We start from the raw sequence: 26,996 nt of genomic DNA, 5'->3' as shown, positions 1-26,996 counted from the left end.
CTGAAACAAACCCTGTGATGCTATGAAACGAATCCTACTACATCCCGTGTACAGTCAGTTGACGTCGAAATCAAGTGTCAAAGAATGTCCGATCGACATCTTTCCTCCGTGGCGGCAGCAGCAGCAGCAGGCAACCAGTCCAAGCCCGGGTTGCGGTTGCGGTGGTGTTGGGCTTGTCGCTGCTATGGCTCGTTGCTGACCTCGACCCTCTTCAATGCTCTCCGCTCCCCCCGCCCCACCTCAACCGCACAGAAGCACACCTCCCTCTTTCACGCGCTGCCGCGCTCGCGCCTCGCACAGATCCTGCTCGCCCTCTCAGGCGTCGGGCAGGATGCTCAGGAGGTGCGGCAAATCCGGGACGCGCTGAGGGGTGGATGGCTAGATTGGCTGAGTGAGCAGGGTCCAGGGGAGGGGGGGTTGGAGGCCGCATTGGACGGTTATGAATAAGGCGGATGTGGAGGAATGAGGCGCGATGCGTGGGGTTGGGCTTGTGGAGGTATGAGAGGGGTAATTGGGTGTGGAGTTTAGGTTTGGTGGTGAAGAGGACGGGATGGAAGGTGAGGAAAGGTGAGGGATCGTGAGATGCGCCGGAGTAGTTTGTTGTCGAATCAAGGAAGGGGAGTGTTTGTATTACCTTACTGATACCATTGAGGTGGTATGGGTTTGTGGATATGGTGAACCGTTGATGTAGTTAAGAATTGATCTTTGCGCCTATCAGCATGATTTTAATTCGGTTTGTGCCAGAGCCTTGGGGCATCGGGTATCACATTTAGTTGAGAAATAGTTTGGGGGCTGCGTAATTATTTTTACAATTGTATTTGATCCTGAAACGTGAATGTTTGGCCTGGATTCCTTGGGGGAGATCATGTGCAGTGGCTTCTGGTCAGTCGTCGCGGCGATTCGCGGGGGCCCTTGGGATTTCATCAGCCCAGCGAGCTGAGCCACTCGGTGGTCAACTGATGGTTCTCCACATGGACGATGGCGGTGATTGACGGTGTGACGAGCGAAATCTGTTCTTTTTCTCTCCGCAATTTCGCCTCACCATATCATCATCCCGCGTGGGCAAGGTGCTGAAAGCTAAGGGAGGAGTCTGGCGCGAGGCGGTGACATGACTTGAGCACAGAGCCCAGTGAGGGCTGTCTTTATACCAGGCGAGAGAAAAATTATGGCCGCGTGATAGGTGCCGGCCAATGAATTCGGCACACCCGGTGTGGAATACGACGTTGCGGGAGCGTTACTGGGCGGGTAGCTGGATGTGGAAGCTTAAAGGGGGTCCCAGCAAATCTCGGCAAAGGGACGCCCTTGCAGTGGATAGGGAGCCACGGGAGGCTCGCTCGAGTAAGCTCAGCATCGCTAGTGACAAAAAGGTGAAGCAACTCTAAAGCTAAATTGCGAAGCCAGCTGTCCTCGACTCAACAACATCACCATTCAGCAATACCAGCCTCGTACCCTATATACTCCGACTCTCTGCTCCGCCCTTCGGTTTCTTGGAAGCACTTGTTTACTTTTGTTCTAAGGCTCAATCGCTGCCCTAGAACATATCCCGGACCCAAGCAGAAACATCACTTCGGCTTCGCAACATGAAAGGTTCGTGCTCGTTGTAACACCGGTTTAGGCATTCTCGCTAAAACATGATCTCTGTATAGCTCTCATTCTCGTTGGAGGGTTTGGAACCCGTCTACGGCCTCTCGTATGCCTCTCCACCGTTGCACTTCTATGTCTCTGAAGATCCTCGAGTACCGGGAATGCAGAGCTCAACGATATGGCCGACTGACCGCCTTCTCAGACCCTTACGCTGCCGAAACCGCTGGTCGAGTTCGCGAACAAGCCTATGATCCAGCATCAGGTCGAAAGCTTGGCTGCCGCAGGGGTCACCGACATTGTGCTTGCTGTAAATTACAGGCCCGAGATCATGACAAAGGCCTTGAAGAAAGTTAGTCGATACCGGACATTGGCGTGTGTGGGGATATACTAATAGTCGGTGCTGTGCAGTATGAAGAGATGTACAATGTCAAGATCGAATTCTCCGTCGAGACCGAACCCCTTGGCACTGCAGGCCCCCTCAAGCTTGCAGAAGGTATCCTCGGCAAAGACGACTCTCCCTTCTTCGTCCTTAACTCTGATGTCATCTGCGAGTACCCCTTTAAGAAGCTAGCCGAATTCCACAGGTCGCATGGTGAGGAGGGCACGATCATCGTCACCAAGGTCGAGGAGCCCTCAAAATACGGTGTTGTTGTTCACAAGCCTAGCCACCCCTCAAGAATTGACCGCTTCGTCGAGAAGCCCGTCGAATTCGTAGGCAACCGTATCAATGCTGGTATTTACATCCTGAATCCCAGTGTATTGAACCGCATCGAGCTCCGACCCACCTCCATCGAGCAGGAGACTTTCCCCGCCATCTGTAAGGATGGGCAACTACACTCATTTGATTTAGAGGGCTTCTGGATGGACGTTGGGCAGCCAAAGGATTTCCTTTCCGGGACATGCCTTTACCTCTCATCCCTGAGCAAGAAGGGTTCCAAGTTGCTTACGCCAGCATCGGAATCTTTCGTGCACGGCGGCAACGTGCTTATTGATTCCACTGCCAAGATTGGTAAGAACTGCCGTATCGGTCCCAATGTTACAATTGGGCCTGGCGTCGTGGTTGGCAACGGTGTGAGGTTGCAGCGATGTGTTCTCCTCGAGAACAGCAAAGTAAAAGACCATGCCTGGATTAAGTCGACCATTGTCGGCTGGAACAGCTCCGTGGGCAAGTGGGCCCGATTGGAGAACGTCACCGTTTTGGGAGATGATGTCTCCATTGGTGATGAAATATACGTTAATGGTGGCTTCGTTCTGCCACACAAGTCCATCAAGGCGAACGTGGACTGTAAGTTCTCACTTGTATACCTCACATGTTCAGATACTAATTCATAAAAAAACAGCTCCTTCCATCATCATGTGAAAACTTTACTTCCTCCACCTAATCATCCACGGCATTCGACTCCCTTCCTGCGCGCGCTGGTCCGGCAAACCCTATCCACCTATAGCCCTTTAATCGTTTTTGCACCTTATTGTAAATAATCCCATTCCCCTTCATCGGCCTCATCCCCCTGGCATAATTTCGAGTTCTTTTTCTTTCTTTGGTGTCATGAATCTCTACTCTTTTCCCACCGGCGTCACAGCAAGAAATAAAGAAAAGGGGAAAATAAGTCACGAAACGGGCTAGGACTACGCTAGGTTTTTGCAGTAGATATATCTCTGGTTTGATTGGTCAGTTTTCCTAATTCTCTTGGTTAGGGTCTGGGCTTTACCTATGTGTGGTGGGTATTGCATATGGACTTAATTATTCGAAAGTTGGGGTTACTTCCTTTTGGGGGTTTTTTTCCAGGTTAGCGGGCTTTTGCATCTAGCGGGGAAAGAGGGGGTATATTGCGTGTTTGGTAGACCGTGCATCGCGAATGAGGAGTCCGTAGAGTGGTACACACTTTGTTGATTTTATCCGAAGTTTCACGTAATTTCGTCCTTAGCTTATTCTTTACCTTTGTTGATTCCCGGTGTTTGACTTGTCTGGGCTGGCTGCTGATGAGGACCCCCCTATCTTTCACGGGATCATGGTAAGGGCCATGTTTCCTGATTTCTACTACTTTTGCACTACTTACATTCAGCCTAACTTTTAATGTAGATAACGCACAGTCCTTACTCTACCATGTGCTCGTAAAAGTCAATCGATCAGCACGCCAGAAGCAAACGCTGCCCTCCAGCCAAACCAACTCCCTCCCCAGCCTCACGACCTACCTACCTCCGCTTCGCATCCCCTTCCAGCCCCGCCCGCTCCCTCACCTGCTCCCTCTTCGCCTACACCTAGCACCAACAAGCCCGAAAGTCACGACAACCATCCTGACCGCAAAACCAACCAAGAGCGCGAACGCAAACGAAGAGCCTAACTGCGCCACACGCGCACCCGCATCCCCTCCAACGCCGTTTCCAGGTCCAGAGTGGGTAACAAGCAAGCAAGCCAAGCTGAGAGCCCTCAGCTTGCTGGCTTGCAATTTTGGGCACCTTGAGCTTGCTGGCTTGGCTTGCTTGATCGAAATCGTTCGGCTTGCTTGCTTGCTTGACCGCTTGATTGACTTTGTATAGAATTTTTGGTGTTATATACAAAATTAGGGCTATAAGCCACCCAAAAGTTCCTCCGCGGCCACGACTTGTAGTAATTATACGGTGTAGTTGCGCAGTGGTTATCACGAGGCTTGGCGTGGTGTTGAGGACGGCTTCGAGGAACGCTTCGAGGGAGGCTTAGAGGAACGCTTCGAGGGAGGCTTCGAGGGAGGCTTCGAGGGAGGGTCTGAGCGAGGCTCTGTGAGAGGCTCTGAGTGAGGCTTTGAGAGAGGCTTTGGTAATGAGGACGCTACAGCTGAAGCATCTAGATGTCAGCTTTTTCCTATATAGATTGTGGCGAACTTACTACTTATACTAGATCTTTTAAAGCCCATCTTTTTATAGCTGCGGCTACACTGCAAGGCAGCGATAATGTCAGGGCGAAGCCTTGAGCGACGCGGCTCTAAAAGATCACCAGCTTCACTGAACGCTCGCTCGCAGTCATCGCTTGTGGCCGGTATAGTCAATATATCTAGAGCCATCTTTAAGAGCCTTGGCCGAGTTGTTCGTTCCTGCCACCAATATAATATAGGATCGTGCGCAAGCGGATGATCGTCTTTGAGAGGCTCTTGAGCCTTCCAAGTCTCGTATTCGTCGGCGTCGGCGAGGCTTTGAGAGCAACGAGTATTAGCACGAATGTAGTCGTCTCTACCCGACGCCGCGTGTGTTCGTTTCTGCGACTGGGTTGGTGACGTAGTTAAAGGCTCTGGATGAGCTTTATATAGAAGCCAAAGGTTAAGGAAAGCCGCGTCGTTTTTAATCAGCCAATCGGGGCGATCTGCCCATGCGTGCTTGCAGAAGTTCTTGTAGAGAGGATAAAGCAGAACAGCTGCGTAGTAGACGGGAGTCGTATCAAGCTTCTCGAAATACTTGTTAAGCTTTAACCAGCCACGGTTGAGGTTGATCGCGTAGTGGTCCTCAATTGGTTCTTGATCTGGATAGCTTTCTGCTGTTGCTTCAGCTACTCGAGCCTTCCTTTCCTCAAAGAGCTTGAGCAGCCAATCGAATGTAGGAATAACCTCCCAAATCGCTCCATGCAGGCCCGACTTGCCTCTGGCTTCAAGCAGCTTAGTGGCTTCGCGAATTGGTGATAGAATGTCAATGTAGTTGATGATAACGTCCCAATCGTAAGAGTCTAAAGCTCCACCTGCGATAACTGGCGGAGGTGGAGGCACCTTCTTTCCCTTGGCTATTAGAGGAGCCACTTCCTTCTCATACTTTGTAATTATATATTGCGCGATTGAATCGATTGCGCCGCGAAGAAGGACAGCTCGGGCGAAGGCGTCGTGATAACTATTCTATCTAGTTTTAACTGGCTTTATCACCTGAAGGATTTTAACGCCGGCTGCTGGTAGATTGCTCTGCTCCGATCGCTGGTAATCCTCAAAGATTTAATGAAGCTGAGGTGTAGTAATAGAATTAAGGATATTGATAAGAACGCCGAGAGGACCTTCCTTTCGCCATTCTTCAAGGAAACGTTCTTCGTCCTGCTCAGTAGAAATTAGTAAGGGAGTAGGAAGTTAAGATTTATCAGTCAACGTACTGGTATATTTGCATCCTCATTCTCATAGGCGTCTTTATCTTTTCCAAATAAAATCGACTGGGCCACAAGATTGAGGGTGTGAGCTGCGCACCGGATCCAGCAAGTCTCCTTCTTGAAACCAAACTTAAGAGACAGATGATCTAGGCAGATACCGTTATTGGCGGCGTTGTCAGTAATAAAACAGCCAAGCCTCTCTTTACTGACGCCAAAATGGGTAAGAACGCTGCTCACTACTTTGGCGTAGTTAATTCCTGTGTGGCGGCCAAGTTGCTCTGGTAGAGCAATTAAGTAGTCTACTACCTTGCCTTCGCGATTAAGGTGGTGAACGCATACGCCAGTAAGGGAGTGTTTGCCACTACGTGTAGTCCAGCCGTCAAATGAGAAATGAAGCTTTGAGCGGGCGTTCGCGAGCTCATCGATTACGGCTGGCTGGTAGGCCTCATAGTTCTGCATTACGTGAAGCCGAATTGATCGATGCGTTTTCCAAATCCATCTCTCAGCGTCGGGATTGGCAGCAGCTATCATAGTACGAAAGGAAGGTGTTTCGACTTCTCGTAGAGGATGATTGTTCTCAGTAATCCACTCAATTACAGCTTGCTGGAAGGTGTTCTTATTAAAGCCGCCAATGAGATCATTCGCAAGGCCTTGAGAGATTGTGTGCTTTTTATTGAGAACTTCAAGTATTGTTGCCTTCCGCTTCTTCTCGAATTCAATTTCGCCCTGCTTATTGTAGCCATGGCCCTTCTTTTCCTCTGCAAGGTGTCGGGACGCAGAAGAGGTAGCAGCGGTAACGTCGAATCGGCCGCCCGGTATACCATGCTGATGGCAATACTTGCATTCCCAGAACAGTCGCTTACTACTACGATGTTGAAGCCGATATCCATACTTGTAGATAAAGCTCTGGCCCCTTTCTAAGGCTTTAAACGGCTTCTGGTATCGCCCGAGTCGTTCCCAATCAATTCCATCGTAATTTGTCTCGGGATCGCTATCATCTGATGGCGGGGAAGCATCTGGAGCGACAGCTTCGGAAAGTGCAATTGTGGGCGTTGGGGTAGCTATTGCGTTTAGGTTGGCTTCGGTAAGGTCTTGGGGCATAACTGATAGCAGGGCTAGTATATAGCTCCTAGATTGGTCGTGTTTTAGGAGGGTGCAAGGGAGAGATCTCCCTAACTCTAGATCGCGACTTGTGCGCGAGGAGGTTCGGCGCGGAAAAATAATTACACGAGCAAAATCGGCAAAACTCAACACCAAAAGTGTATCACCAGATTGGGCTCTCAACCAAAACCCTATATATATAATTCCTATCAAGCGGGCAAGCAAGCAAGCAAGCTGGGCCTACTTGGGCTTGCTGGCTTGCCAAAATTAGGCCTTTTGGCTTGCTGGCTTGCTTGATTACTAATCAAGCAAGCGAGCGAGCTAGTCAAGCCAGCTTGCTTGTTACCAACTCTGTCCAGGTCCGTCCCAGGCCCACCCGCCACTGCTCGTCAGTGCCGCGCCACGCACCATCGTCGCCGTCGCCGGCTCCGCCGCCGTACCGGCCCACTGTATCTACCGCTCCCTCGGGCGGGCCGCTGGAACGATAATGTCCTCCGCAACCCCCCTTTTTCCTTCGACCCACCTAACGGCGGACCATGCTCGGGACTATGCGGAGGCTCGTGCGGAGGGCCATGCATCGAGTCCCTTGAGCTGTCGTGCGGCATCCATATCCGGAGGACCATGCCTGGGCAGGTGCGCAGGTTTCATGCTCTGGGCTGTGATCACCCCCCATGCTCGTTCATGTGTTCGCTGGCGTCTTCCGTCTAGAGTTGGGGGAGGTCTTCAAGCTTCACGTAGTTAGCTGGATCGACTTGAGACCCATCGTGGACGGCGGTGATGTGACTCCTTCGTATCCACCTTCCATGCATTCGTGCGTGATGATGTGGATGTTATGAAGGAGCGGTTTGTGGTCATCTTCAGAAAATGGGGGTCGGTCTGGAGCGGCTGGTGGACCTGGGGGTGGTGAGGGGTAGGCCAGGAAGAGGTCCAGCGGCTCTGGCCAGGGTTCGGAGGTCCCGGTGGCTCACGAGGTCTAGGGATTGCTGGTTTGGCGGGCTCAGATGGTCAGGGAATTCTGTAAGAGGATAATGGTTAGGATATTTTGAGCCTGGTCCATCTTGGAAACCAGGGCGGTTTGGAAAATCCAGAGGTCCTTGGGCGTTTCGATTCTGGAGGGTTTTCGAGTGCTTTGCTTCGACTTCAACGCCTGGTGCTCTGTTATTTTGTTCATGTTGTGCATTTGGTCCTGGCCAGCATCGTGTACGTCCATATTTAATGATGGAGTGAGGTTTAAGTTGCAATACCCAGTAGCTGGGGCACTGTGGCGAAATCCAGAGAAATTTTACAGGAGAAGTAAGAAAGGGATAGTGTCGACCTGAATCGGAGGTACTTGTCACCGTCTTACTATCGACTCGGTCACAGACTCGGTCACCGACTTAGTCTACTTCCTTATGTATATATAGCCTCATTTTCTTTCATAGATCAATCAACACACGAGTCCGTTCGACAGATAGTGAGAGCTTTACAGGTGGACAGTTAGAGCGCATACCGCTCGAAAAATATGTTCGACATTAGAGTTCTCAACAAATTCTGATGTGAAAAAGCCAGTGACGGCTATGGTTCTATTGAAGTATGACTTGGTGGAGGGGCTCATTGTGGATGTTCAGTGGAGGTAACTTACGAGTCTTGAATCTAAAGTGTTATCGCGAGTATCTTCGCTGGATTGACGGAACCAATCATAACAGTCGAATATTGAGGTGGCGAGAAAGCCATGATGCCGTATCAGGCGAATTAGCATCAGCGTTTGAGGAGACTGTCAGCCCCTAACTCAACCTCTGGGGAACTCGACGCTGACGTTTGTGTGACAATCGGGGCATATGGAGGTAGAGAGTCAAAGAAGAGTGAAAGAAGAGTCAAGCCATGTCCTCAAAGGAGGTGATGAGATGATTGAAGGTGAAGGTTAGGTGAAGGTTGGGTGTTGAAATAAAGTTCTGTGGACCATGGTCGTTCAAACCAATGTTGGCCGGGAATAGGCCTGATCTTCACCGTACCGCCCAAACATAGCGCCAATCTCATTCACGCAAAGAGTCATTGCCGAGAAAAACACGCCTAACCGTGAACGAATGGATTCCAGAGAAGATCGTCGAATGGGAGGCCTCGCGCGGAGTAAACGATTGGACGGGTAGGACTGACCGGGGGTTTTCTTTGAGACCGGGGTGGAGAATATGTTGGTAGCCGTAGGATGCACCCTGACTATGATTGGTTGGACAGAACAGCAAGAATATCAGGAGAAAGAACTGTTTATTTCCTTGACCTGACCCACATCCCTAGAAACGAAGAGAAATGTAATATCTAACCGAAAAAGAGAGCTCGATCTGCATTTCTGCAAGATTAATGAACTGCCATTGCTCCTCATCAACATTATGTAGAATTGCGGCCGTTTTGGAACCTTTCCTGGTACAAACGAGGGGATATAATGCTTAGCATAATGGGAAAAGCAGGAAAATAGCCACCATAGTTCTGCGGAACGCTTCAATGCCATACGCTATGCTTACCGCCAAAAAATTCTTAACGAGAGACAATGAATTATGAATTTGGAGGAAAATCTGAAATAAGCCCTGCGCCTAAGAGTGAGAATGGAAACCGCTCGAAATAGGAAGAACGTTGAGGAGAGAGAAAATCGTAAATCGTTCCGCAGTATGTTGTTCGTCAGATCATGATTCGTCAGGTCGTCCATTACATTCGTTGGTATTCGCTGAGCTTGAGCTCTTCAAGTCTTTAGCCGATGATGGTGAATTTTGGTCTTCGTCGTGTTCCTATGCCCCCATACCCCATGCCCCCATACCCCATGCCCCCATACCCCATGCCCCATGCCCTATGCCCTATGCCCCATGCCCATGGCTCGTGCCTCATACTTCATGCTTCATGCTTCATCACACTAGCCAGAACTAGTTCAACGCACCCTCTTGCAGGCAAGAGTTGCACCTCTCGTATGCTCGGATGGCCCCTCGACCACAATAGCAGAATCCAGTCGTGGATGACTTACTGGATCGTCTGCTTTCGGAGTCGAGCCCGCAGTCACTACTTCTGGGGCTGCTTCCCCCGCTTCCAGCTTCCGCATATGTACTACTCCCACTGTCGTAGTCCTGGGAGTATGTGTTGCGTCGGCCGGTGCCAATGGCTACCGGTAGCCCCTGGATGACGCCTCCTTGGCCTTGTCTTTGGCCAGGATACATTCCATCGTTGACAGAGAAGTTTCTACAGATCATGTAGGCGCGGGTGGCTGCTGCGTTGCGAGCCAACTCATCCGTCTCGTATTCCACATCCGTAGAATACTCCCTGTTATTGACCCGAACGGTGCAGGTGTAGCCCTGCCGCGTTCGATAGCATTCGTAAAGCGGGTCGGGCCAGTGGCGGCGGTTGCATAACCCTGCGAAGATGAAATTGTTAGTGGAGGGATAGTAAGAGGCTTGCATAGAAAGATCGTCGAAATTCAAGCAGCTCCCACGAAAGAGCGTCACATTTCGCTGAGGAGCCATTTCCCTTGGCCAGGAACGGCACGTTATGGTGGCATCAAGGCTTCAGGCACACTCCCAAAACCAATAGTATGTGCATCCACTTATTTGTTTGTTTGATTTTCCGTTGGGTTTCCATGATCGTGGTACCCAGACAACACCTTCGAAAAAGAACAGAGCGACTCTTACCTGTCAGGTACATAATGTATTCCATGATGTCGAGGGATGTCGGGGGAGGTAATTGGATGTGAGTGAATGGCTTGACGTGGGACTGGCGGATCTCGAGTGTAGAACCCTGAAGGACTCCAGCCTTACTGCCACGCAGCTTCGAGGGGGGACGATATCAGGCCCAAAGTCGAATCGTGGCTCCTGTCGTACGACGGTAGATGCGTTCGGAGGCTTGACAACTACCAATGTGAGGAGTGACAGCTGTCTAGGTGGTTGGCAATTGCTATCGAAAAGTTAACAGCAAGGGAGAGTGAGTGGCCTGCAGAAAGTGAAATGGGATGGGGGGGACATATGCCTCCAACAGCGGGACAGAGTGTAATTTATTGCAGCAGCGGGTGCAGCAGGGCATGTCTGGATATGCATCCGACTTGAGTCCGGCTGTCTTGGGGTCCGAGAGCATTGGACGTCTCAAATGAATAATCTGCGGGCTTTTGTTGCGGCTCTGTGCGAAAGACCCATATTGATGTGTTGGCGTAAGTTTTCGCCAGTAAAGACAGGGTTCCAGAATGTTAGCTACTTGATAACTTCAAGCTCCGTAAGGCATAGGTTCACCGGTTCTCGCCAGAGGGGACATCACTTCATTTCGCCACTCAGCTGCACCAGTAGCGTACTGACGGCTGGTGATCGGGAAAAAAAAAGCTCTGTGCTCCGTACGTCAAGCATTCTCTTGACCTTTAGATCGGCATCGCGAGCAGCCTGATATGGCAACGTTGACAAAGTACCAAAACTCCGCAGCGCAGCACATGAATTGAGCTATGATTTGAACAAGCTCCGTAATTGAGAGCTCCTTTGGCGGCCGCTAATGCAGTGCAGTAATTCGAAGGGGACGACAAAGCACCGCAACGTCAGATGCTGCAAGCTGCTCCGTGACCCCAAGTGACTACACGACAGCTTGGCCCCCTTCGACGACGCGATGCTTGGTCGAGAGGAAGGCACGTAGAAGACGGGGCAGCAGCGCCTGAAAAAGCTGACCCGGGATGAAAATTGGGCCTAGGAGATCGAGCTTGCCTGTTCCGTGCCAATTCAAAGCGCGGCCATCGCGCTTGGGGGGAGGGATTACTGGAGGGGAGGTTGACACGCTATCGTGACTGATTTTGGGTGCAGAACATGGTGGCTTGAAAAAGTGTCTAAGCGTCACATCAAGAATGGCAGGCTGCCTCCTGGCTCCAGGGTCAGGAGTTAAAAATTGATTGAGCGTTTAAGAGAGGGCAACGGGGTTGGTGTTACCACAGATGTTGTTGCACACACCCCGGACGACCGTGCTCATGCATGCGTGGTGAGTTGGCAGACGCTTGATACTTTCGAGTGGAACTATCTGCGCCATAGACCCAAACGGGGCACGACCAACGGCTGCTAGCTGTACGGGCTGCTTGCGAGCATGAGTCGCCGTTTGAGAGGTCAGGGAAAGCTGCGGAGAGTTTTCGAAGAGAGTGCTCCTCAATCTCGAAATCAGTCGCTACTGCTGCTGCCCCGAGCTAGGGGGTGAACAGGGGGTGACGGCGTTCCTGGCGAGGGCGACTTGGGGGATGCAGAGTCGATCCTAAGAAAGCAATGTGCCGAACGCTTCCACATATTATCCGAACTGACCTGCCGCATTCCGCAGGTAATCTCGCCATATTGGCATTTTAAAGGGGGGTGTGTGGGCTGGGCTTCGCTGCATCGACCAGGCAGGCAATCGCATCGCTTGATTTAACGAGTGACAAGCCCCTGCGGGAACGTGAAGCACACAATTTAAACCATTAGACTTCTTAGGAAATCTTAGACACAAATTAGAACCAACGCGATATGCGCGGAGCTCGAAGTAGTGAGAGTGGATGCCAGCGAATTCGCAGTAGAGCAAGGGAAGTGGAGGTACGTACAGGATCAAGGTACCTTTGGCGCCGGGACCAAGGCTTGGATAACGCAAGGACTGTCAGGCGGAGGCGGGGTAGAAATGGTTGAGCACGTTGGGATGGAGGGGAGTTCCGAGAAGGATGCCTGCCCTAGAAACGGATAGAATTAAAGAGGTTCGAGATGTCGTGCCAGGGTTTCTTGTGTTACGCATACAAGTATCCAGGAAGCCTGCGCAATCGAGAAGAAAGGCGGTGAGGGCGCGCTGGGGAGGAGTTACTTTGGCCTGCTCGAAGGAAGATGGGCAGCTCTGCCCTATGCACAAGTCCACCACCATAGTCAACGCCGTCACCACATGTATTTTTGATGTTGTGCGTACGGCACGTCTTCATGTCGTGAAAACAACGTCTCTCGACCTAACCGACTTACTTCCGCCATCTTTCAGACCCACCGGTTCATTTCGTGCCCTCTCTCCAATTATGAGATCAGCCTTGTGAGACACTCCATGGACCGTCCCTCCACAATGCCGATTGCTGCGTGTGGGGCCTCTTTGCACGACTCTACGGGCCCGACGATGAAGCAGCGACGCGATCCAGTGATCGAGCCATCTGGAGATCCAGTCTGCCAGCCGTGCTAGTCATGCTAGTTATTGAGAGGGGGATTACTAATAGGAGTTCTAAGATGGTGGGTATGTCCCCTCACGCGGTCCGTAAAACCATCGTCGGCAGCTGCTCGGTATCCGAATACAACTTCAACACCAGCTCCGATATATACCGGGGAGCTCTATAGCATCTGTAAAGCCCGAAACAGTTAGCAGAAACTATAAAAAGCTTCTCTTGAGCCCTGAAAAGCTTAGAAGACCTCCATCCCATAGCTACCATCAACCTTGAGCTCTCACAGCCAATTCTCTCATCATTCTGAATTCTAGAGAAACCACAAAACTTTTATCCCATTTCATTAGCTACAAACGTCTTCCCACAATGTCTAAGCAAATTATCCGTATAACCCTATTCAAAATACCCTCGGAATCCGACATTGAAGCAGCCCTCGCCAAATATTCCACCCTCCAGGGGACTGCAGTCAAGGTAATTAATTCCACTCACAATTCCTCCATAGCTGATTGCTCCCTCGATCACTCCTACGATTGTCTGCCCTCTAGCTCCGCCACCCGGTTGGTCTCACTTAATTAACATCCTCCAGGACGGCAAACCCTACATCCTCGGTGTCCGTGCCTTCAAGACCTACGACGACCCGCGCAACAACGGCTTCACTGTCTGCGGCCGCACCGTTTTCTCCTCGCTTGAAGATATGAAGTACTACGACGAAGACTGCGATGCGCACAAAGAGCTTAAGGCTGAGCTTAAGGGTAAGGTCGCCATGCCTGGGGGTGTCATGACGGTATATATGGATGGGGATGCGTAGATGCTAGATCGTGCAGGAACATAGATGTTGATGTGGAATCCAATTGAATTTAACGACATCGAAGAAGCTTTGTGGTCCGAAGTGATGTTCAAGTGACGTGTGATGGCGTGAGATGAAGTCGAAACAGGCGTGCGGACATATTCAGATACTGGGTTTGGGCCGATTCCCACCCGGGAAGGCGCAACTGCTCTATTCAAGTTACCTACCCTCCCTTTTCTGATTTATGTGACGTCTCCCGTATTCTTTCACTGGGGGTTAGAACCTGCATGACAATCCCCTACCACCGAAACTGCCTCGTCCAAGTCCACTCCACTTCACCTACCAACATCGCTCAAAACCCAACCTTTTCTTCAAAATACCGTCTAATCGCCTCTGCTTTCCCTAATGGCACCACAAAGACCGGATGAATCAATTCAACCTTATCCGTCTCATCCCAAACTTCATTCTTCTCCTCCATATCCTCCGCAACAGCCCACTTAAATGCCGCACTCAATGGCGACGCCTCGAACTCTGACTCCTTCTCCGAATCATACACATAGCGATGCTGCACCGCGCTCAGTCCTGCAAGGTTATAGCACGTGTGATACGCGTCCGGCTGTCTGCAAAGCACCAACATCAGTGTTATCCCTAACCAGTCTCCTAAAGAATGCAACGCACTTCCAAGGCTTATCCCTCAGCCCGCCATTCGGCCCCTGGCAGCAGCACAGAATATACCTAGCCAGCGCCTCGCGGTCCCAAAGCCGTTCCTTCGGTAGGCTAGCCGTCTTCCTGGGACCTAGGAGGGCCGCTTCAAGAAGCGCCCAGCACCCACCAACCCAGTGGCTGTAGCAGCCATCGACAAGCTTGTTAGTGCGGCCGGTGAAGCCGCCTTCGGGGCTCGTCTGGCGCGCGGTGAGCCAGGCGAGGAGGGCGGGGATGTCGAGATATCTGCGGCCTCTGTTAGTGAAAGTGGTTCAGACTGAGTACAGGGGAGGGGGAAGGACTTGGTCATAGTGTCATAGGGCGCACCGACGATGCATAGGCAGCCCAGTGCGCAGAAGGCGTAGGCACCATGCGCTTCGTCCCCGGGAGAGTCGGACATGCCGCCTTCGTATGTTTGGCCTGTGTTCTGTCAGCATTGGGCTTTGGGTAGATGAGGGGTTGCTGACATCGCGCCACCCATTCAGGCAGATTGGTGAGGAATGTTTCGTCGCCCTTGATTCGAGCGGGTGACTCGGGCGGGAGCTCGAGGGGGAGGTTGAGCAAAGCGATGATGACCATGGCACAGAAGGCGCCGCTATTTAGTCAGCATTTGTGACGGTAGTAGAGAGGGTGCCAATTTACCGGATGTCTTCTTCGCCTCCGGACGCCATGGTGAAGCCGCCGTCCCGCTGCTTCACATTCCCTAACCAGTGCCACCTTGGATGACTCTTAGACTAGAGTGATGTATGATGCATGCGATAACGTACATTGCCTTTCGATCGATCATCTCATATGCCTCTTTACCTCCAACCATGACGAGACTGAGGACCGCTGCGTAAGATACCGCCAGATGGGAGAGCTGGCCGTGTCCACCACCGAACCCGCCGGTAGGGTTTTGGCAGGGTGAGAGGGTATATGTGACACTGCTCTTATATATCAGAGCTAAGTTGAAAATTTTGCTTGTACAGCGTCATTTGTCAAAGTTGCATTCAGCCATGGTATTTCAAAACAAGACGCAGTCAATTGGACATTGCCAGATGAATTCCGGTTGGGATGGATTTTGATTGCAAGGTTAAAATAAAATAGGAGATCTTTGATATGATGAAAAAACGAAAGATATTGCACCTACCGCTCCTGATATTTGGAGACGTCCTCCCCGAGGCAGGTCAAGCCTTGAAGACTCCAATAGAGTATCCAAGGTCGCGCAGCGTCCATAGCAGCCATTCTCGCAGGGTACGATCCAAGGGCATGATGTAGAAACGAAATGTGTCTCGAGCGCTGCAATGTAGGGATGCCATGAGAATTGAGATCAAATTCGTATGGATTCTCTGTTAAGAAGGGCAATATATCCTCCACTGTCTGATCCTGAGCATCTGAAGTTTCAGTCTCTAACTCGTCTCTTAAGGGCGACTGGACAAGGTGGAACTTTGCTAGCTGTGGGGTTAGGGCTTCTGCAGGTTCTGTGTCCATATCCTCGAACTCTTCTGATTCGGAAAGCTCTTGGATACGTTCTGACGTGAGAATTTCTTGTAGCCTTGCGGATGGAGTTTGTGTAGAAGTCGGCTGAGAGGCCATGCTGGGTTTGAATTGCACTTTTCGACGCTTGTTTCTCAAAGGGGTAGAAAAGGGCATCTGCAGTGGTTGGAGAATAATAGAATTATAGGATCAGTTGACTGGTTGCAGGGTCGAAGAGGCTAGTATTGTTCTCTGGTCAGTATCCGGATAAGGCAATTACATATGCGACCCAAGGCCTTAAGGCTTCAAGACCTTGCATTCTTTGTTTTCGGAAAAATAATCGGCACCTCTTCACTTCTCGAAGCAATTTTGCACAATCGCAGTGTTCAATGATATATTGGGCGCTAGTTTGGCCTTGGCAACCGAGGCTGTACCAGGAGTCATATAGGCAGAGAAAGCTCAACACCAAACTGTCAACCCTCTCAAATCATATGGCGGATATATCACAGGTTGACTGCGATGCGAAACTTGCTCTAACGTTTAGTCTGACTCGCGAACTCCTGCCATACCGGCCAACTCCTCTCCGAACGTCTCCCCAGCCACCGTAAGAGGCTTGCATGGCTGCAACACGAAGAGCATCCTCGTCCATTCCGTCTGGCTAGGATTGATCCACTGATGCATTGTCCCTCTCTGGATAGCCACATCGCCCCTCTTCATCAACTTCTTCTCTCCACTGTCCAGCAGCAGTTCAACCTCTCCCTCTAGCACTGCGCCATAGTCCAAGCTCACAGTCCTGTGCATGGCACATTTCGTATTTGGCGGGATATCGACATGTCGCAATACAGTGCCACCCGAGACGACTAATCCAGGAGCATCCTCTAGATATCCTCGATAGACATTTATATCGGTGTCGTTCGTAAGGTCCACTGGGAACCCTTTTGTGGTGTAACTCAGCGCGAAGGCAATACCATCGGAATTTGGCTTCATTGGGTTCATTTCTGGGATATCGTTTGAGAAGATTGCTTTGCCATTGGCATCGTGCGTAGTGATATGGCGATTGATCTGGGGTAGAGCACCGACATGAGCCATGATGAGGTTCGATACGGCTGTGGGGTAGATACGGGAGGGAGGATATGATGACAAGAATCAACGCAATTCTCGGGAGCTCAATAAGGTTTATGTCAGTGGACCGGAGTACTGCAGCCTCCCGTCGTCATTAACGGCGAGATATTAGGTAGATCCTGCATCTTGTGACCATTCCCCGGCGACTGACATGCTTTTTCTCGGGCTTCTGCCAGGCATGCATCGATGCAGGGGAGCCGAACATCTTCGCATACCCGGCGGGGAACTGGGGCAGTCCGAAGGTTTGTTTACCAATAACGTAGCTTATGGGTTTTTGACGGTTGGGCCTTACCGCTTGCCTATTTAAGCTTAGCGACTTATACTGCCGCTTTAAAAATTAAGGGTCGTTCGGTTGCACCTCCATATTGTAACCGAAATGGAGCCTATAAATATGAGGTGGTCGTTCGGTAAATCTGACGACTTTTGAATATGGAGCTCCTCCATATCGGTAAGCGCGGCAAATTTGCAAGCTATATTGTATATGAGGTTCTTGGCACCATTTCAATATGTAGCTTCGAGCTCCAGTTCTATATTCCATTTTAATATGGAGCTTTTACATACGCGCCAAAGTATACTGCTATCGCATTTGCAAGCCATATGCAATAATAACCTTCGTAATCGCAATAAGCTTATTTTTAGGGCGTCGCGGGCGCCGCGGGCGTCACTGTAACTCTACTACGGCTTCTATAGGAGGTGGGCAAAGGTATAGAAAGCGTCAATCGCAGAGAGGGTGTTAGCTGAGGAGGCTCCATTGCTACACCAAAGTAGGGAGTCGCGATAGAGGCCTGGTGGCAGAGAGGGGCTCATTTAAATCGCTCATCAACGTTAATCACGCATTATGCGAAGTCAAATATGGAGCCTTATATAGAGCCTCGCCGAACAATCGACTTAATTACATTTTTAAATAAGCCACGGTAGTAGCCGCCACCAATTACAAAACGGGTAACACTAAAAGGCGCACGAATTGACAGATTATAAATATGGAGGCGATTTGTGTAACGAAGCCTTGTAGGAAATACTACGGTGGGCTTGTTAATGGGCTGAGTATATAGGTAAACAAACAATCAACGTAATGTATGGAGTAAGTGCCTAATAGATTAACTCTAATTATATTCTAAGATTTACTACAAAGAAGAGAACTATCTAGGTAGGGACTATAGTCCTTTAAATATATAATACTGCGCCTAAGAAATGTACTAAGTGTAATGAAGCCTTGTAGTAGGAACTATGGTAAACTTGTTAATAGGCTAGGTATATAGATAAACAAGAAGTCAATAACGTAATAATAACTAGTAAAGTGGTTGCCTAATAAATTAACTCTAATTATATTTTGAGATTTACTATAAAGAAGAAAACTATCTAGGTAGGGACTGTAGTCCTTAAATATATAACTCCTCCCTATAGTAAAGGTTTAGTACGTTAGTATATTAAACGATTTAAGTATATAACGTTTTGACAGACTTTATAGATTCTATATTCTAAACTTATAACATAACTAGCTATATAACTTAGTTACCCCTTATCCTATAGCTTAATTAGTTCTAGTGCCTCCTATACTATCTTAACTAACCTATTTATATCTTTTTTTAGTAGTTATATTACTGCCGATATAAGGTCTATAATACTATCCCCCTCCTTTTTATCTTTATCCTTAAAGATATCTCCTATCTCTAAGTCGTCTATTAGAGGTATAGCATTCCCGTTTTTTATTTAATAACCTTTATTATTTTTAATACCTCCTATTAAATCATTTATATTTAAGCATTATACTTATATAATTTTAACAATTCTTTTACTTAGTGAAATTATATCTCCTTATTCTTATTATATAGAGAAGAAGTTAATATATATTGCGATTGCGGCTCTATCTAGTTGCTAACCTTCTTTTTGTACTAGGTGTACGCGAGCGAATATATAATCATCCTGTAATATTTAGTCCGTCTTTAACGCTAAATATACGCGTCTTATTAATCTTTAAAGTCTATAACTTCCTTATCTAATTTGCTATAGGGTTTTATATTTAATCTACTACTATAAAGCTTAATAAAGAACTCTTATTAGCTCTAGATAAACATTATTATTTTTATAAGGTAGAACAGAAGATTATAAAAGCTTAGTATTATATTACTAAGGCTTATTTGGCTGTATCTATTTAACTACTTTATCTTAAAAAGGTGCGTAAAAAGGTAAATTCTAAGAAGTTTCGCCTAGTAGAGTAAGGTTTAGTAGAGCTTAAGGCTAAGAAGGCTAAAAAGGACTCTAATTAAGTCAAGGTAGAAATAACTTATATACCGGTAATAGATCCCTTAGATAATCCTTTTATCTTTAGCTCCTTCTTAATATTGCCTAACCCATTCTCTTTTAATACTCTTATACCTTTCCTATAGCGTTCTTTAGGTTCTTTAGTAGTTTCTAGGTAGTCTTATTATAGCCTATCTACTTTACTTTATACTATATTTTATTATTAATGTTTTTATAATTAACAATCTTTAAAACTTGCTATTTGTCTTCCTCTTATCCTCTATATATATCTACTTTGTAAACTAGTAGCTTTATATCTTTATACGCTAGCTCTAGTATTACAATATACTATATAGGGTAGATTTTTATCTTTACTGGTAAGTTAAGTCTATATATAACTTCTAAAATCTTAGCTATAATTTTAAATAGTCCTAGTCTAACGTAATCTAACTTCTTGCTCAGTTATTAACTCGTAAAATTTTTATATAATAGCTACACTTTATCCCCCTCCTTAAGATTTGGTCCCTTAGATCTCTTAGCATTATAGTACTTTTTTTTATCTTTTTTAATACTATTTTTATTATAAAATAGAGGTCCTTATAAAGGTTTATTAGAGTCTTTATTTTTTCTTTTACTATACTACTTATTTTCTTTACTTATTATGGTAATAATAATATTTTAGGCCTATACCTATAATTTGCCTAAAATAATAATATCTCTATGTCTTCCTATAGTGTTATATTATATATAAACTATATAAAGCTAATAACTGGAGCTCTTGCTGCACCTGGCCTAAAAAAGACCAAAACCAACTAAAGAACCCTAAAAAAACACCTAGAGAATCCCCCTAAGATGTACGCATCGCAGGGGAGGTACACGTTAAACAACGGTGGTTCGCACTTGCGCGCGTCCACTAGAACCACGCCCAGCAATAGCCCTCTATAATAAGAACGGGCGAATACCACACTATAAAGCGGAAAGACCTCTATTAAAAAGGCATCTAATAAAATACAAAGCCTATTAGACGCGTTTAGTATCTATAGTTATAGGGGAGCAACTATTAGCTATAACGAACTAATATAGCTAGTAAAATGGCTTTGCTAGTCTAGTAAACCTTAGGCGCCCCTCTAGTAAACCCTTAATTAAATCCTCTAACGGCTAAGTAAAATTAAAAATAAATAAAATCTTTCCTTACCAGCGAACCGTATTTAGGCTACTATAGCTACGCTTTTATAATATAGGGAACCTACCCCCCTAAAGATAATATCCGGGTATATAATTATAATATAACCAAATATAGAAAAAGTAGAGGGGCTTAGGGGATAATTAAAAATAGAAGTCCTTATAAAGATTTATAAAGAGGTCTACAACGCTATTATAGTCTAATACCTTAGGAGCGGAGATATTAGAGTTACCCTAAGGGACTAATAGGTAAAGAAACGAGCCGTAAGGGCAGGGGATAGGCTAGGAAAACGTATTAGTATAAGGGTGCTCCGCGAAGATTACCTAGTTAAAGTCTTAGCAGTTCCCCTAAGCCTTAGGGTAGAAAAGGAACGCTAGGTGGATAATATAGCAACTATATATAAGATAGTAAAATAAACGGAACGCCTTATATTAGGACTTAAGATTACCTAAATCTAATAGCTATAATAGGAAAATATAAACTAAGTATATAATGAGAATAATAAAAAAATATAAGGGTCGCTAGAGACTCGCTAGGGAGGCGCCAGTTAAACGTATAGCTCCCTTATTATTAGCATATATATACCAGAAATACAAAAACTCCTTATTTAAAAAGGTATTATTATAAATAGCCTTATATATAATATAAGGCTCTATAACTATAGACTCCGCCTAGAATAATACTATTACTATATATAATAGGGACACACCTAATCCACATACGTAGTATAGGTGTGCTGCGGCTACTATATAGGCCCCTATAATACAAGACATTGCTTAAATTAAGACTAAATAAAATGCGTAAACTGCTACTAAAGCATATATAAGGCGTGGGAGAGAGAAGACTACATTAAATATAGGAGATGGAAGGTAAGGGCTTAATAGCTGCGGGAATAACTATACGCTAGGTTATATAAATAGAAACAATAGGTGATAAGCTAGGGGGGTATAGGTACCTTTCTAGCGTTTCCTACCTTTAATACTAGGGGGCTAGGCTAGCCATCCCAAGCCTTAACGGGCTAGAAGTGACGCCGCGTAATAATATTAGACTATATAGGGATATAAGGGTTATAGGGAACATAAGGGAGAGGACACCCTATAAAAAGACCCTTATAGACAGCTATAGCAAGCTTAAAACTAGAATAATTAAGAATTAGACTTAACGCGGCAAATATAACATTTATAGCTAACTCTTAAAGGGTATATAGCCAACTAGTAAAAATAGGGGAAGAACTAAAGATAATAACAGATTTAGATATAGAAGCGCTAGTAAAAATACAAGATATGGGAATAGAAAGCTCTATATAAAATAAGTAGTAACTAGGGTATAGATATAAGAGATAGAAGTTCTAAATATTCTAGAGAAAGTAAAAACAGAAGAAGTAAGGAATAAAGGAGAGGCGAAGGACCCTTACTAAGGGTCCGCCACCTATCTATTATATAGTATAACTGCGGTAATACAAACTACTGTCTTATAAGGCCCTTACTAGACAGCCTAAACCTAGAGAAATATTATATCCTTGCTATATAGGAGCCGTATTATAATGCCTATATACAATTAATATACTGCCCCTAAGGATTTTAGCTCCTATATAAACCAAAAGCAGCTATACGCGTATACTTTATAATTAGTAAGGCTATTAGCCTGTCCTTATAGTTATAGCAGGCAGTTAACCTAGATATTATAGTAATAATAATCCAGATATATAGGGGACTAGTATAGATTATTAATATATATAACCCTAGGGTTAAAGGGGTCCTATAAATAGAGAACATTATATTAATAATAAGCTTACTAGAAACCAAAGGTATAGAGTTTATCCTATTAGGAGACATAAACCTCTACTACCTATAGTAGGAGGGTATCTATATTACTGCTAAACGATAGGTAAAGTGCTTACTAAAAGCTATTGACACTGGGGGCCTTAAGCTAGCTACCACCCTAGGAGCAATTATATGGCAATAAGGCACCGCTAAAAGTATAATTAACCTTATATTTATAGACGAAGGCCTATACTAAAGACTTAAAAGGTGTAAACCTAAAGAAGAATGGGCACTTGCCTTAGACTATATCCCTATCTAGATATAGCTAGATTTAAATATTAAGGCGCAACTAAATAGTAAAAGATACGCAATAAGAAAGCTTAAGATAAATAGCTTCCTTAATACAGTTAAATAACAACTTTAAGACCTAGAAGAAATCCACCTAATACTAAATAAGCAAGGCTTATTAGTTACCCCTAAGGAAATTAACCGAAGACTAGAAAGGATCTAGGCAGTAATTAAAAATAGGCTAAAAGAGTACTACCTAGTCTTAAAACCGGGCCCCTATATGCGATACGTATAGTCCGTATAATGCGCAATTCTTATTACCAGTTAATAATGAGTAAGAAGAAAATATATAAGTAGCTATAATTTTAAAGATAAGAGATAATATAAAGATATAAGAAACCAGCTAAAGAATACCCTAAAAAAAGAAGTAAGGAATAGCTGGAGATGGTTTATAAATAAGCATACTACTAACCTAAGCCTCCCCTATAATAAAGGTCTTTAGAGGATAGCGAAATAAGTAAAAAAAAAGGCGGGACGTCTAGTAGAAGACCTATACCTTCCGCCCTTATAAAGACTAGGTAAATTACTAGCTATAAGTAATAATAATAAGAAGGCAAAGATCCTTATAGAAAGATTTTTCCCTTAACCAGCTTTAGTANACCTNAGNNATATTANNGGNNAAGCACNNGTNACTNNCCTAANGGTTAANAGNNATATAATAACNNAAGAAATNGCNANAACTATTAGCCGCCTTTTAAATAATATAGCACTAGGACTAGATAGGATCTTAAATAAAGCCCTAAAGACCTACGGACCACTAACAGCACCTTAGCTTACGGATATAGCTAGAGTATACTTTATAATAGGCTACTACCTAAGACTTAGAAGAGCTATAACAACGTTTATCCTATATAAAGAAGGTAAAGCAAACTACTTACTCCTAGGAAGCTACCGCCCTATTGCCTTAAAGAATACCCTTAGTAAGATCTTAAAAAGGGTAATAGCGGACCATATAGCAGATATAGCTAAGGAATACGCCCTACTACTATAAAGCTAAATAGGGGTAAGAAAGAACCGCTTAACACTATTAGCACTTACGCTACTTGCTACTACTATTAAATCTATATAGGTGATGCGAAGGGACTTTATAGTATTAATACTTAGCCTAGATATTAGTGGCGCCTATAATAATATACCCTATAAGCGTCTCCTATATATCTTTAGGGTAAAAGGCTTCCTAGAATAGATTATATAATTTGTTTAAGGGTTTATAGGTTAAAAAGAAATATTACTAGTCTTTAGCGGATACTAAAGCCCCCCTATTGCAGTTATAATAGGAATACTATAAGGATTACCCCTCTTGTCTATACTCTTCCTTTTCTTTATAAGCAACCTGCTTAACTCCTTTAAGGAAGGGGCAACCTAGGGGATAGGCTTTGTTAATAATATAAACCTAATTATATATGGGCCAATAGCTGCAGAGAATTATAGAACACTAGAGAAAGTATATAATACCTATATAGAATAGGTGAGATAATATAGAGTCCAATTCTTACTAGAGAAATACTAGCTAATCTATTTTATAAGAAAACGCAACTAATTTATAGATCTTTAGTATATAATTCATATCTAAGGCTTTAGGGGTTAACTAGTTTAAGGCCTAAGAGTATTAGGAGTATAGGTAGATAGTAAGCTCTAGTAGAGCGCATATACGGTATAAGCGGCCTATAAGGGCCAAGTATAGTATATCGTATTATCTAGGATTGTTAATTCTATATAGGGTCCATACTTTTAGAGGTCACGCCTACTATATATAGCAGTTATCCGGCCAACTATAACGTATAGGTCTAGTATCTGGGCCATTAGAGAATCTAAAAAAGGCCCCCCTAAATTACTCCTTAAACTACTTTAAAAGGTCTAAACAGCCTACTTTTAGAGTATAATAGGTGGATATAAGCGAACAGCTACAGCTCTGCTTGAGAAGGAAGCTAATATCCCCCCCCTATAACTATATATTAAAGCCGCTGCAATATAAAGGGCGTAAAAGGAACGCAACTCTAATATTATAAAGTATATTAAGACACGCCTAAATAAACTATAGAGGGACCCTAGGGCGCCTTATAAGAGAACAAACTAATAACCCTAAAGTAGGGAAGATATATTAGAGAAATAGGTAAAGAAAGCAGAAGAAAAATGGTGCTGCTTTAGGGCCTAGGCCTATATAAAGAAAGAAGGGAGACGCGTAAGAGGCCAGTAAGGATAATAGTAAGAGAGAGAAAGGAGCTAAAGTAGAGTATAAAAGAACGCCGGGAAACTATCTACCGTAATATAATACTGGCTAGACTAACGCTGGAGAGGTATATAGGAGTTAAAGGTACAGAGGCTAACTAAGGTAAGAGGAACCTAAGCCGTAGTATGGTTAATGCTATAGGGAGTAAACACCTTAGGGCTCTAAGAAGGCCTAATAAAGGCAGAAAATATAATAGCAACGCTCTTAAGAACAGGAATAATAGGACTAAAAGACTGGCTCTACTAGGTGGGTATCCTAGTAGGTAGCCTAAGATATAAATATAGCTGGCTAAGATAGATACCAAAACACGTAACTAACTAAGAAGTAATACTCTTAGTAGCTAGCACAGAGAACTATAAGACACTACTTTTAATATAAAAAGGCCTTAAGGCAGTTACCTAGTAGCTTATTAGCTAAAATATACTAAACCAGTTCTAGGTTATAAAGGAAATAATAATAGAGGGCGGGGGGGCGAGCAATGGGCGCCCCCTAATGACTTTATAGTAGCAGAGTAAAGTATATAATACTAGCGCGTCCGTAGGCTAGTTACGGCAGCAGTGGTTCCTAAGGAGGTTAAAAAGTAAGGTAGTAAAAGTACTATAGGTAACTTACAGGCGCCTTATAGGCGCCTTATAGGCAAGTCCTAAGAGGCAGGGAGATGGATTACGGGGTTTTCTTAAGTTAAGTCTTTCTTAAGTTAAGTTTTCTCCCTATATATAAATAAGGAGTAGTCCGCGTAGGCCCAATAGGGATCCGAATCGGACGTTAAGCAATGAATTATTATTATATAAACTATATAACTGGTAATAATAATACCTAATTGTTTTATACGTAATTAATATAATATATTAAATACTGTTCTAGCGTCTAATTTAATCTTTTTATTTATCTATTCGTCTATAGATAATATATGGTAGAAGTTGCTACTTTAACTTTTTATTCCACTAAGAATACTTTCTAAAATGCTATTATAAATCTTAGATCTCTATCTAATATAATCTTACTTAGTACTCTATATCTTATAAACACTTCTTTAATATAAATTCTAGCGATATCTTCCGCTAAGATTTCTTCTATATATGCTATAAAATAGCCCTATTTAGTTAACTTATCTACTATTATAAGGATTATATTATACTCTTATTTACTAATAGGATCTTTTAACTTTAGTAACTTTATAATAATGTTCTATAATATAGTCTTATATAGACGATCTAGTACTTTAATAGGCTATAGCTTTCTATACGGCTTATGCCTTATTAGCTTATTTCTTTAGCAATTTAGATACTCTTTTATAACTTTTCTCGCTAAGCCCTAAATTCTATAAATAATATATTCCTTTTAAAGTCTTAATACTAAGCCTATAGCTCCGTTATGTCCCTATATTATTCCCTTATAGAAATCTTTAATAAATTCTTCTGCTATACCCCTTAGAATATATATATTTGTTCTCTACTTATACTAGTCTATTTCTAGGTTTTTAAATTACGCCTCTTAGATCCTTCTCGTCTAATTACTTTTCGGTAACTTATACTCTTAAGTTACTATAATTTTAGGATAATTATACCTAATTAATTTATTACTATCCTTTTATAGTATTACTTCTAATAGTTTCTTATTATTTTATAGTTTAGCTTTTCTACTTAATATATCTGCTTTTATATTCTTAGTGCCCTTAGTATACTAAATCTTAAAATAGTATTCTATAAGTATTTCTGCCTATCTAATCTATCTTTAATTAAGTTCTTTTATTATAAGGAACCCTATTAGGTTCTTATAATCTATTTTAACTATAAATAGTTTCTCTATACCTTATAAGAATACTCTTTATTCTTTAAGTACTATAACTATACCTAATAACTCCTTATTATAGATATTATAGTTTAACTCTAATAGTATTATTTTCCGACTATAGTATGCTACTAGATACTATGCGTTTCTATACTTTTATAATAAGTATACTCCTAGTATAAAGTCTAATATATCTATTTCTATAACTATCTCTAGTCCTAGTTAATAGATTTTAAGAATTAGCTCCTAGGTAAATAACTCCTTAAATTCCTTAAATAATCTTTTTACTTATTTCCCTATACCTATACTTCCTCTTTCTTTATAAGCCTGGTAAAGAGTTTAATATTCTTTAACTATTATACTATAAACCTTCTATAGTAGTTATAAAACCCTAAGAATAACTTTAATTATATTATATTTTCTAGTTTTTGCTAACTTACTATAGCTTTAATCTTCTTTAGGTTTATAT

General features: G+C 44.5%; 7 protein-coding genes across 7 annotated transcripts; 2 read left to right on the top strand and 5 right to left on the bottom strand.

The window, feature by feature from the left end:
- Window positions 1–1,190: 1,190 nt before the first annotated feature.
- On the top strand, window positions 1,191–2,944 carry K441DRAFT_683694 (mannose-1-phosphate guanyltransferase; the record flags this gene model as incomplete). The annotated part of the gene is made up of 5 exons (XM_067651717.1): window positions 1,191–1,272; window positions 1,647–1,690; window positions 1,787–1,933; window positions 1,993–2,869; window positions 2,925–2,944. The coding sequence occupies 5 exons, from the start codon at window positions 1,191–1,193 to the stop codon at window positions 2,942–2,944; spliced, it is 1,170 nt and encodes a 389-aa protein (XP_067509775.1).
- Window positions 2,945–4,880: 1,936 nt separating this feature from the next.
- K441DRAFT_625793 (uncharacterized protein) lies at window positions 4,881–5,243 on the bottom strand (the record flags this gene model as incomplete). The annotated part of the gene is made up of 1 exon (XM_067646112.1): window positions 4,881–5,243. A coding segment is annotated over one exon (363 nt), but the record flags the coding sequence as incomplete, so codon positions are not given.
- Window positions 5,244–6,343: 1,100 nt separating this feature from the next.
- K441DRAFT_463524 (uncharacterized protein) lies at window positions 6,344–6,790 on the bottom strand (the record flags this gene model as incomplete). The annotated part of the gene is made up of 1 exon (XM_067641799.1): window positions 6,344–6,790. A coding segment is annotated over one exon (447 nt), but the record flags the coding sequence as incomplete, so codon positions are not given.
- A 2,673-nt stretch (window positions 6,791–9,463) lies between these two features.
- Window positions 9,464–10,660, bottom strand: K441DRAFT_98139 (uncharacterized protein). Its single transcript, XM_067654580.1, has 2 exons — window positions 10,423–10,660; window positions 9,464–10,148 (listed from the first exon to the last, which is right to left on the bottom strand). The coding sequence occupies exons 1-2, from the start codon at window positions 10,445–10,447 to the stop codon at window positions 9,667–9,669; spliced, it is 507 nt and encodes a 168-aa protein (XP_067509772.1). The 5' UTR covers window positions 10,448–10,660; the 3' UTR covers window positions 9,464–9,666.
- Window positions 10,661–13,271: 2,611 nt separating this feature from the next.
- K441DRAFT_534689 (uncharacterized protein) lies at window positions 13,272–13,713 on the top strand (the record flags this gene model as incomplete). Its single annotated transcript, XM_067642335.1, has 2 exons — window positions 13,272–13,376; window positions 13,492–13,713. The coding sequence occupies 2 exons, from the start codon at window positions 13,272–13,274 to the stop codon at window positions 13,711–13,713; spliced, it is 327 nt and encodes a 108-aa protein (XP_067509771.1).
- A 195-nt stretch (window positions 13,714–13,908) lies between these two features.
- On the bottom strand, window positions 13,909–16,208 carry K441DRAFT_98134 (terpenoid cyclases/Protein prenyltransferase). The gene is made up of 7 exons (XM_067654579.1): window positions 15,524–16,208; window positions 15,162–15,353; window positions 15,037–15,111; window positions 14,862–14,989; window positions 14,697–14,814; window positions 14,371–14,640; window positions 13,909–14,312 (listed from the first exon to the last, which is right to left on the bottom strand). The coding sequence occupies exons 1-7, from the start codon at window positions 16,024–16,026 to the stop codon at window positions 14,045–14,047; spliced, it is 1,554 nt and encodes a 517-aa protein (XP_067509770.1). The 5' UTR covers window positions 16,027–16,208; the 3' UTR covers window positions 13,909–14,044.
- A 181-nt stretch (window positions 16,209–16,389) lies between these two features.
- On the bottom strand, window positions 16,390–16,938 carry K441DRAFT_533475 (uncharacterized protein; the record flags this gene model as incomplete). The annotated part of the gene is made up of 1 exon (XM_067642288.1): window positions 16,390–16,938. One exon carries the CDS (start codon window positions 16,936–16,938, stop codon window positions 16,390–16,392), a length of 549 nt encoding a protein of 182 aa, XP_067509769.1.
- Between the last annotated feature and the right edge of the window lie 10,058 nt (window positions 16,939–26,996).

The sequence above is a fragment of the Cenococcum geophilum genome (assembly GCF_001692895.1).
Source record: "Cenococcum geophilum 1.58 unplaced genomic scaffold K441scaffold_2, whole genome shotgun sequence".
Lineage (NCBI taxonomy): Eukaryota > Fungi > Ascomycota > Dothideomycetes > Gloniales > Gloniaceae > Cenococcum > Cenococcum geophilum.
Note: the sequence above shows the minus strand (reverse complement) of the source record. Positions and strands in the feature narration are given on the sequence as shown.